This window comes from Pseudonaja textilis, chromosome 1 (assembly GCF_049901715.1).
Source record: "Pseudonaja textilis isolate UNSWEBS1 chromosome 1, rPseTex1.2, whole genome shotgun sequence".
Lineage (NCBI taxonomy): Eukaryota > Metazoa > Chordata > Lepidosauria > Squamata > Elapidae > Pseudonaja > Pseudonaja textilis.
In genome coordinates, this window is record NC_141990.1 from 288,427,623 (window position 1) to 288,439,683 (window position 12,061).

General features: G+C 37.5%; 1 protein-coding gene across 20 annotated transcripts in view; it reads left to right on the forward strand.

The window, feature by feature from the left end:
• NRXN3 (neurexin 3) overlaps positions 1 to 12,061 on the forward strand; it is a 1,274,597-nt gene that overhangs the window by 1,107,819 nt on the left and 154,717 nt on the right. For all 20 annotated transcript variants that reach the window (XR_015741112.1, XR_015741113.1, XM_087922067.1 and 17 more), the window contains one exon: positions 8,201 to 8,372. Coding sequence is in view for 18 of the 20 variants with exons in the window: in XM_087922067.1 (XP_087778193.1) it covers positions 8,201 to 8,372 (172 nt within the window). In the remaining 2 variants the exon portion in view is untranslated. The remainder of the gene's footprint in view (positions 1 to 8,200; positions 8,373 to 12,061) is intronic.

Sequence of the window (12,061 nt, forward strand, 5' to 3'; positions counted from 1 at the left end):
ATAATATTGCTAAATCAAACATTTTGCATTGTGCAACTTGGAGATCATTTCTTTTGTAAAAAGAAATGATTGATTCGTTTGGTATGCTGAAATAGTTTGATTATATGCTATTATAGGTCTACATAATTTCTTTTTTTCCCTCTGTAAATCATATCTTCAATCAACTGATTTTTAAAATAATCTCAGAGCTCCCAGTTTGTCAATATATGTCTCATAATGAAATATGTGTAAGGAAATAATATGCCAGCTGTGGTTGCACTGAGCCATATGGAAACTCTTATGACATCTTGTATTTCATCATATAATACTTTGTGCTATACGTTATGTAATTATAGCAATAATTTCATATTTGCTCTGAGCAAATGCTGAAAATAATTTCAGCCTATTGTGCAGCTTGCTAAAGTGAACATCAACTGATTCATGTTGTCAAAAATCATTTGACCCTCATTTCTCTTTGTCCTGCAATGTTTCTGCTCACTGGCTAGTGACAAAAAATATGCATTTTTCTGATCTATGAGTTGACTTTTTGTGCAGAATTTCTTCACCACAGATTCAAAACTCCCCCTCCCCATCTCTGTCTCTTTCACAAATAAACACACACACAGCGAGCAATCCTATAGGCCAAGACAAACTGTTCTGAATAGTCATTAAGGTGCAGCCTCACTGCCATTGCAGACATTCATCAAGTTTCATCAAGGTATTTATTAGTTAAAACATTATGTGGTACATTCCCTGGTACCTGTAATATAGGGCTTTCTCTGTTTTAGGCAATTGCTAGTTCAACTGCTGTCAATTGTCAGGAAATGACAGGTTGGTATTTATGCTTTTTCTAACCATTTTGAGATGGAAAGTACATTTTGTGGCTGAGAAAGTTTCTGAAGATTCCATTTGCTCCGTATATATCTCAGAAAAGTAAACCTGAATAATAGAAAAGTTTGCAAAGATATTAAAAACTTTAAGACTTTTACTCTTTAAACCAGTACAAGGAACTGATCAAAGCATGACCATGGAATTAAAACTTTGGTAAAGGGACAGTTTCTGTGTGTAAACAATGATGAAACCACCTTGAAAAATCTGGGCATATTAATAAACATTGGAATACAACAAGCATATGCAGTACAATTATACTTTATATTCTTTGAAATTATGAAGATCAAATGGAAACAATCTCACAAAATGTCATATCTACAACTCTTAGAAACAACAAAAGTAGACCTCCGGTTGACATTGTGGTGAGAACAGCTGGAAAATAGTGGAGCTCCATCAAGCTCCATGAAATGCAACCGGCAATTGCTTGCTGCTAGACCCTATGGGGTTAAGCCCACTGAAGGTGAGGTGAAGAAAGGAGAGACACTTAATCAGTTGTGAGGAAACCACAATTTCCTCATTGATCCGAAGAAAGCTCTCCTGAATGGCAGCAGGGACGATGGCCATTTTTGATCAGTCACAAGCATATTTGAAAGACTTAAAGAAACAAAAGAAAAGATAAATAAGACTTTAAAATCTGGACAATTGGAAGGTGTAAATTGGAAAGTATAAAAACCGAAAAGCACAAACTAATAGAAAATTTGGGGATTTGGAGGAATAATTTTGGGATTGAACAAATTTTATTAACAAATGGTTTTTTTCTCAAGTTTTTAGATATTGGGATATTGGGACATTAGAGTTATATCAACTTATTACTGTTTGTATATCTATGGAAGAAAGTTTGATGTTTTTATGTTTTGATTGTTTATGTTTGTTTTTAAAAACCCCAAAAAATTACAAAAAAAATGACCCAGCAGGAGACAATAAAGTTCTTTGAAGAAATGTTGGAAATAGTGACAAAGAATTATAAGAAGTTGATGGGAATATTTAAGGATAAAGATGTGAAAGTAGAGGGCTCTAAACAAATGGTGGGAAAAGATGGATAGAGCATACAAAAGACAGCTGAGAAATTAGAAGGAATGGTGGAAGGGACAAAGCAAAATAAAATACAAAAAGATAAAAAATAAGTTAAAGCAGATAAAAATACTGAAAAGACAGCAATAATAAATAGTAAAAATCAAATAGATAATACTCTAAGAGCTTATAACAGAATGGAGAGAAAAAAAGGAAGATCTTTCAAAAATAATGCAGCAGAAGGAGATAATGGGTAAGACAGAAGGAACAATTAGTCTGTGTAAAAATGCTAGAAATATATATAGGACTCCAAGAGAGAAATATAAAAGAATCCCTAAAAAATCAATAAATTTTATATATATGTATGTATGTATGTATGTATGTATGTATGTATGTATGTATGCGTTTTCTTAAGTTTTCGCAGGTACTTACATGTATGGCATTCAGCTTTGTTCGGGTATTTTCCCATGTCATTGTAGTTGTGCTTTTAAAGTTGTAGCAATGTTTTGGCAGAATCTCATCTGCCATCATCAGGCTTCTGTATAGTGTTCATCTGTGAGTCAGACTTTTACAGTGGTTTCAGATTTAAATTTGGGGCAGCCTATTGCTGTGCCAGAATGGTTTTTTCTTCATCCTGATTGGTTGGGAGTCTTGGTCTGTGTTTATTGGTCTTGGAGTTTGCTGTGTTCTGCTTGATTGGTGTTTCTAATATCTTCGGTCTGTTTTTTGGCTCTTTTTGTATCTTGATTGGCTGGCAACATTGTGTTACTTTATTGGAGGCCTTTAGTGCAGCTTGGCTCTGGGTAAATGGACAGCTATCATTAGTTAGGAAGCTAGGTTTCATCTGGGTGCCTGGTTAGGGTGTGTTTGAGCTGGAGGTATCAGGGGGGATCTGTTTGTGCCCAGGTGTTTGCCTGGCTTGTGGTGTAGAGATTTTTTTGTTTGTGAGTGCAGGCTTCCAAATTGTTGACAGTCTGGTGGAATCATCTCATCTATTCATGCTTTCTGGTCTTTTTTCAATCTCTATGGCTTCTCTGATGATTCTGTGGCTGGGGTTTTCTATAGTGGCTAGGGTTTTGGTGGCATTGAAGTTGATGCTATGACCTGTGGCTTTCATGTGTTGGACTATGTGGACTATGTATTGACTGTATTTTTGTGTTCATCCAGGCAGGTACTTATTCTTCTATTGGTCTGTCCAATGTATGTGGCCGGGCATGATGCACAGGGGACTTTGTATATGCCTTGGTTTTCCAGGTCAATTTTATCTTTGGGGTTTCTAAGGATGGCTGCTATTTTTCTGTCTGTTTTGAAGGCAGTCTTGATGTGATGTCTGTGTAGTATCTTACTAATTTTGTCTGTAGTGCCTCTTATGTACGGCAGGACAGCTGTTCCATAGGTCTGTTCATCTTCTGGGTCTCTATTATGTCTCAGTGTGTTTTTGTGGATCAAGCCAGCGATTTTGCTTTTGTGGAAGCCGTTGGTGTCAGTACTTTAGTCAGGGTGCATAGTACAGTCTTAATGTGTGTCTTGTCTGCCAGGCGTTTGGTTCTAGTAATTAGTGTTTTAGCCACGGAGTTTATCTGTGCTGGGTGGTGGTGGGATTGGGCGTTGAGGTAGCGGTTAGTGTGTGTTTTCTTCTGGTAAACGGTGTGTCCTAATGTGCCATCTGTTTTTTTGTAGATTAGTACATCTAGGAATGGTAGTTGTTTGTTTGTTTCCATTTCCATGGTGAACTTGATTTTGGGGTGTTTAGGTATATTAGGAAAATGTTTAGGTTTTCTTTTCCATGGGGCCAAATCACAAATGTGTCATCGATGTATCTTAACCATAGTTTGGGTTTGTGGATGGCATTGGCCAGGGCTCTGGATTCGAATTCTTCCATGAGCAGGTTTGCAATGACGGGTGACAGTGGTGATCCCATAGGGGCTCCTTCAATTTGTTTGTATCTTTGTCCTTTGTATATGAAATATGTGTTGGTTAAGCAGTGTTCTATTAGTTCCATGAGGTGTTTAGCTGGTTGGTATTTATTTTTGATGATTTCAAGGGTCTCTTTTATCAGGACTTGAGTGAATAGTGAAACCACGTCAAAACTTACAAGCAGATCTTCTTGCTCCACATGTAGTCTTTGATCATTTCCAAGAAGTGGTATGAGTTTTGTACATGTGAAGCTGCTGTTTCAGCATGGGGCTGTAGCTGTTTTGCTAAGTGTTTAGCTAGATTTTGTAGTGGTGCTCCTCTGGAGCTGACTGTGAGTCTGAGAGGTATGCCTTCTTTGATGAAACATATATTTGACTTATGACTGGAATTGACTGGAATTGAGCCCAGAATTATGGTTGTAAGTCATTGTGTTCATAAATTGAGGTGCTGCATGACTGGATTCAAAATTGCTTTTTATGAATGGGTATTTAACATAGCGGTTGTTAAGTGAACATTGCAGTGGTTAAGCGAATCCATTTTCCCGAATGGGCATTGTTTTGCCAGAAGATGGAAGTAAACACCAGAAACAACAACATTTTTTTTTACAAGTTATGAACACATGACCAGAGGGCATTGAAAGCAGCTATGAAGGTGCTTCAGTTGCCAAGCATCCAAAATGCAATCACAGGACCATGCGTGTAAGGACCTGACACAGCTAGTCCCATAGGAAAGCAAGACTCTTCAATCCATTAAGTTGAATCAAAAGAACCTTTTCTGAGAGAAAGTGATTGCAGGAAAGCAAGGCAAAATCTGAAAAAAAAAAACCCTTGAAAAACACACAGCATTCTTTTGTTTCCCCAAAACCAGTCACCCTGACCAGTCCACCATCAGCCAATGTGTATCCCACAAGTTTGTTATGGAAACTTTGAGGAGCAAGGCAGATAACTGTTCATCCTCAGGGCACTATGGCCTTGAACTCAGGCTGGACTCATCTGGGAGGGACTCCACTTTGTCTCTGAAGGCATTCCCCCTTCCTCCCACCCTGCTTCCAACAAAATGGCAGGACACGATGGTGGACCTGACAGTGGGTGTGTGTATAGCCATTCATCTACAAAAATGAATCACAAGTATCTCTGGGAAAGTCCATCATAACTTTGAATGGTCATTAAGCGATCAGTCATATATCGGAGATTGCCTGCATATAGTCAAGGGAAATATGCAATGGTTCTTTCTTACTGCTTCTTGTACATAGAACTCCATACAGGGGTGGGATGCTACCGGTTCTTCCTGGCTCTATAGAACTCTGAAGAGAAAAACGTAAGTACTGAACTGGTAGTAAGATCCGTTGAATCCCACCCCTGACTCCAGTGTCAGAAATTAATAACATATCTTTATCGTATCCTATATTCTATATCCTACCCTGAAATGTTTTGACCGGCCTCTCTTGACAAAGGTCCATCAGGAGTATGAGAAATGTAGCAGTAGAAGAAATATTCGCCACATTGAGGCAGTTTTTATCAACTTGAAAGGAAGAATGAAATGATATATGTTATTAGAAATCTTACTGTTACATGAACATTGTCAGCCAAACTTAACAGAGAGCAGATACCTAGTTTCATCAAGTAAGGTGTCAGAGTTTTTTACAGCACTACAGCTGCTTTTATAATTCATGAATCCATTAAAAATTCATGCTGAGGAACCAATGGTGCCTTTTGTGTATATGTGTGTGTGTGAGAGAGAGAGAGACTAATAAAGTAGAACTGAAGTAAGACAAATAAAACATGCATGCAGGTGGGAATGAAAAAAATTCCTAACAAGTCCTCTTTGTTTAATTTTATATTCCAGAGATTTAATTTAATTTATCTTAATTATGGGATATATCCGTCATCTTAGTTGGACTCTAGGCAATGTATATGTAGATTTAAGTTATAATAAAAACAGTGATACAAAATAACAATAATCAGTAATAAAAATATTCTGGTACAGTTGTTCAGATGGAAATGGCTTGACCTATGTAATCTTTTCTGGAGAAATAGCACTTTCTGGAAATGAGGGAGAACACGGCCTGGAGGAACTGCTCCTTTGAAATAGCCTCCTGGTTAAAATTAGATTGGGTCCCTCCCTGTCTTTTGTAGTTTAAATAAGATTTTGTAGATTATTTGGGGAACGATGCTGTTTATTTTTTATTGTTCTTTTATTTTAAATTCTTTCTCATGTATATTTTAATTATACATGTATATGTATGAACTATTGAGAGTCCTTAAGTCAACTGCAGCAGTATATAATGATGGTCTTCTTCCATCTCTTTCCCTTTAGCTCTTTATCAGCCTTCTTCTAGTCAGCCGATTGTGCCATATAGTAATGGTCCAATTGCACCCGATGTATCCAACCCCACCTCGCAGCTATATTCATACCACAACCACACATCCCAGTTGCATTTTTTAGTAATAAAACAATCAGCCCTCGTGTCCCTTTCACTACCTAGGTCAGGAACAGGAGAATGTCTTATTCCATGAGGGATACTTCTCAATTCTCTGACTCCTGCTCTAAGAACAGATAATTTAATCCTTGTTATCTTTTCCTATGATTGCTTCATTTATGCTTGTACTTTTCTTCTGCCACCATTATCACATATTTTCACACAGTCCCAAGATGAGGTTTGAGTTCACTCTCCATTGTTCATTTCACTACAGTCAGTTTTACTTGGCTCTTATCCAGCCAGCTTAATTATCCTAGTCCTGGCCTGATGTGACTCTTGGTTCCTCAGACCTGTTTTTAATCTTTCCTTCTTCTATATTTTATCTACCTTTGTTTGTTCACACACACACACACACAGAGAGAGATGCACACACACACACTTTTTTTTCTCTTTCCTTTTATCCTCTTTTCATTCTTTTGTCCCCCATGGCTCAGTTGACATCACAGCCACCTAGTTTCACACCATCCTCTTTTCCATTCTATGATGGGCCATCCAAAGGAAATCCAAATAATGTTCTCAGCAAACGTCAATAGAAGTTATTGAACAATTATAAAAAAAGGTTGTACAATGAATTCTATTTTCCCCATGTGATGTCAATCCCCAGAAAAATATGCATATTCCATTGCTATGTTTATTCTTCTTCTTTCACAGAATTAGAAATACATTAGATTCAGTCTGTGTAATGGGATCACAGGATCCCATCGTCTTTCTGATCATCTTTTATCCAATCAGTTTTAAGTGAAGAGGCCAGGAATAATCCAGGACCAGTTCATATAGAAATCTTATGTGTTACTATCAACTATACTCATGTGAAGTGTTTTGTTAATATATTCATTCTTTCCTGATCCATTTCTATGGTAATATTACTGTAATATGATTCTAAAGTGACGATGCAACTTTATCAAAATGCTAATTGGACACCAGCAGGACAGATGGATTCAGTCCTAGGAAATTGGCATCTTCTCTGTGCTTTATCTTATGCGTTCCATTTTTACCTTATGTGTTCAGTTTTCTTTTATTGGCCACATATAAGTCCTTCTGGCTATAAAATTGGCTTTTGTAATATTGCTCTTCAAAGTATAATTTTTGTTCAGGCTTTGAAGTAACTGTATGGAATAAAAGGTGCAGATGGGATCAATATTGTCTTGTTTAAGATGAGAAGCAGATGCTCATTTTCATGTTAAATGTTATATTGTTACGATTTCTGATACCAGTCGAGTAAAATAGGATTTTAAAAGGATTAGAGAAATAAATGAGTCTAGGGTACAATTGATGCAGATTATATTTGTTTATATAGTATATAGCATTGGTACATGAAAACCAGAAGTCTACAATGTTATTACAGACTGGTGGTTTGGCTGCTAAGATCATTCAGGATATACTCACTCCCTATCCAGGGTACCCCATTTGTGTGTGTCTGTGTGTACTCCATACACAGAGCAGCCAACAAAGTTCTGCGGGAGTGTCAGTGTCATCAGGGTTTTCCCCATACCAGTTTTGTCTTGCTTTTGGCCAGTCCGCTGCCAGTTGGATTCTTGTTTCTGCTATTAATCCCACTAGAGTGGTACCTATTTATGTATTTGCATGCTTTCAAACTGCTAGGTTGGCAGAAGCTGAGGTGAGTGATGGGAACCCACTCTGTCATGCAGTGGTAAGGCAGACTAAAAAAGCCAGTCTTCTCCGGCCGACAAATCCAGCATCTTTAAGACACTCAGTCACCATGCTTCATCTGATGTAGATATTTTTTCATGCTTTCTATCAAGTCTTATATCATATGACTTACAAAGGCAAATATGTCCTGTATTGTCGTTTTGTGTATGTTCATATTATTTTGACTGAAATATGTCTATCTTTCAACCGTTCTTTGTGACTCTGTGACTCTGCTTCCAGAATTTACCCGCAATTCTTTTCTTTCCTTCATAGGAACAAGGCAAAATTGGTGTAGTCTTCAATATTGGCACAGTAGATATCTCTATCAAAGAAGAGAGCACTCCTGTGAATGATGGCAAATACCATGTTGTGCGTTTTACCCGAAACGGTGGTAATGCAACACTTCAGGTAGATGGATGGCCAGTTAATGAACATTACCCTTCAGGTAAATCTCTAAATAAAGATGTCTTTCTCCTTTTAAAAATTATTATCCTTAGATCCTGATGTAGGAGCTGTAAAATATATTTGGTGAAGAAATGATTCTATAACTCACCTTGCAACAATGAAGAGATGACTTAAATATCTTCCAATTTTTAAAAGAAAAGTTATTAGATCATATTCATCATGCTGATCAATAATATACTTTCTGTTATGTCAATTGTTAGAGAACAAGAATGGCACAAATATTGGATGCAGGTAATGAAGAAGAAATCACATGCACCTCTGAATATAATCTGATTCTTCAGAGAATGAAAAAAAAAGTAGCCTATAATCTACATGTGTTAGAATATTCCTGTAGATTATGGGTGTTCTAAAAAAAAACAGTCTAATGCACATTGTTGCAAACTACTGTCAACATTATTTGGCACTATTAAAATTGCTACTTGTGGCTTTTCTTATTCATTAATAATGGGATATAATTGAATAATTCAGTTCATTTAATATAATACAAAGCAAAAACAATCATGAGTATTTAAAATCATAAATATTTACACTGTTTTTTGCACATTTCCTTACTTCTTCTAATAGTTTCTGTCTGATGCTTTGACAAAAACTGTTTGAAGCAATAAGGAATGTATACAAATTTATATTTACTGTAAGTGCAACAAATGTAGTTTTATGTTTCTGTTTTTATTTTGAAAACTCCATAAGATATAATTTTATTTATTCAGTTTGAAAAATACCTTAGAGTCTTAAGGTGCTTTGAATTAAAACATAGCAATGAAAAAACAGTTAAATTATCTCATCCAATCCAGAAGTGGAAGATATATGTTGGTCAGCCTATTTAAACTTATTTTAAATAAGTTTATTTAAACTTATCATGATCATGATAACAGACAGTGATAAAGTAGCTTGCGGACGTTCAATATGCTATGTTGTTTCTACTTTTATAGCAAAATTGCATTGAACAATAATTCAATTTATGGACTTTTGGTCAGCAACAGGTAGGAAATTATTTCAGAATAGTTACTTCAGTTGAATTCAGTTGAAATAATTCAGAGTGGATCCTGAATTTGACAAACCTATTTCTTGATAAGCTTAAAAAATATGATAGACAATATCATCACCAGATGTATTTGTTATTTGCTGACAAATCACACTCAACATGTAGTCCTTAATGGCAGGGGTCCCCAACCACCGGTCCCCAGACTGGTACCGGTCCGTGGATCTTTTACCAGGCTGCAAAGCTTGGGCCCTGCAAGGGAGAGAGAGGGAGAAAAGAGCACTATGGTATGCCCAGCACTAGTCTCCCTTTTCCTCTCCTTCTCCTTCTCCCCCGTCAACCATGCACACGCATGTGCGCAGATAAAGCTGTTGCTGTTGCTGCTGCACCACAACCTGGAGGAACAGATTGAGCACAGGAGCTGAAAGAGCGCCACGGCATCCGTCGCCAGGGCGCAAGGAAGCAGCAGCACCTGCGGCGGTGGCTGCGCCTCCAACTTTCCCAGGGAAGGTCATTCCCTGACCAGTTGCGCTTCCCAGCCCACGCTTGCACCCCTCGCCCCCCCCCCCCCCACTGCCCACTTCCTCGCAGGCGGAGGTGGGAAGCTGCGAGGAATTTGGATGTGCTTTCTAGCCGGCTGTGCCAAGTTTTTTCTTTTTTTTGCCGGAGGCTGAAAAGAAGAAGGGCGACGGGTCACTGAGGAAGGTGAGAGAGACTGAGAAGGGAGAGAGAAGCCCGGCTAAAGCAGCTCCGTGCTGCTTTAGGGACTAGTAGTAGAAGGCGGCAGTTGGCGGCACTTGCCGCCAGACGATGCTTCTGGGTTTTGGGTTGGAAAGTGGCGTTTGGGTGCTTGCGCCTTAGTTTCGTCAAAGGGGGGGGCGGCTTCAAACGAAGAGCCATCCTGATGGTGGTGGAGTCTCACGTTACTCAGGTACCGGTCCACAGAAGAATAAATAATCGTGAAACCAGTCCCTGGTTCAAAAAAGGTTGGGGGCCACTGCTTAACGGAACTATAGATACATGGAGGGAAGTAAGGAATGAGGTGCCACTATATATAAGGCTAAGTGCTATTGCTATAAACCAGCCACAGTGATCTGAGTGGTTATCAATATCTTGGATTCAATACCCAAAAAATACTGTATGGCACGTAGAAATTCTTCATGTTAACAACATTTCCATCTGTCAATTGTAAAAAACCACTCTGCTTGGATCTGCATATAAATCACAATACATCATGACATCCTGGGTTCTTGGGAAGAACTCAATGTTTATAAAGGCCAACACCCGTAACAAACTGGCATCTGTGACTTCACATGTTGCGATCAGTTAATTAGTAATAGTAACAATAATTTGTTACTATTACTAATTACTGTTACTAATTATTATTACTAATTGCTGTTACTAACACGGTGAGCCAGACACAACTTTGCGACGAACAACAATAGCAACAACAACAATTAATAGTAAACTGGGTTGTCCATGTTGTTCAATATAAAGCAGGAATAGTTGACTGGACCCAAATGGAACTTGGTAACTTGGATTGAAAGAAAACTAATGACAACGCACCATACTTTGTATCCAAAATCAAAGTATCAAATATTGATCATCCGTATTTACCAAGAAGTGAAAAGATTAGAGAATTTCTATAGGTAAAACAAACTGTGGTCAAAGAAAAACATGACCTGAGTGACTATGTTAAAAAAAACCAAGAACCCTTGCTGAAGGAAGCCAGTCAAAGAAACCTCTTAAAATAACAAAGATGGAAATTGAATACAGAAAATAAACAATTGAAAACTGATTTGTTAATTGAAGAATAGAGAGGGAAAAGCTGACTTAAAACCCATATGGAGTTGGTTAAGATCAGGAGTGTTAAAGAAAGAAACTGAAAGTTTTATTTTAGAATAGAATAGAATAGAATAGAATAGAATAGAATAGAATAGAATAGAATAGAATAGAATAGAATACCTTTATTGTCGTTGCATTCTACAAATACAATGAAATTTGAAAGCTACTCCAGCACAGTGCCCCAAACACCACATCACAATCACACTACAGAGTATTTAAAAATTAAAATAATTAAAATAATAATAATTTAAAACCTAGTCTAAAATCTATCTAAAACATATAGTAAGTTAGATAGTTTAAAAATGTCATTATATACATAGGGCTAAATCACATATGCATTGTGTGATTCAAGACAATTATTGCCTTGGAAAAGAAATTGTTTCTCAGTTTATTAGTCCTCATTTTAAGACACTTATAGCATCTCCCTGATGGTAACAGTTCGAAATATGATTGACCAGGGTGAGAACGGTCTCTGGAGATTTTTAGTGCTCTAGATAGGAGTCTGGTCTTCACAATCTCTTCCAAAGAAGAAAGAGAGCAACCGATGATATTTTGTGTTGTGTTTATAACTCTCTGGAGCATCTTCTTATCCACTACAGAGCATCCAACATACCACACTGTTATACAGTATGCCAAAATGCTCTCGATGGTAGAACAGTAAAAAGTAACCAGCAACTTCTCACTCAGACCACTCTTTTTCAGCAGCCTCAGAAAGTGCAGGCGCTGTTGGGCCTTCTTTGCAGTGGCCATAGCGTGGACCGACCAAGTAAGGTTGTCGGAAATATGAGTTCCTAGAAATTTAAAATTATGAACTCTTTCCACACAATCTCCATTGATATATAGTG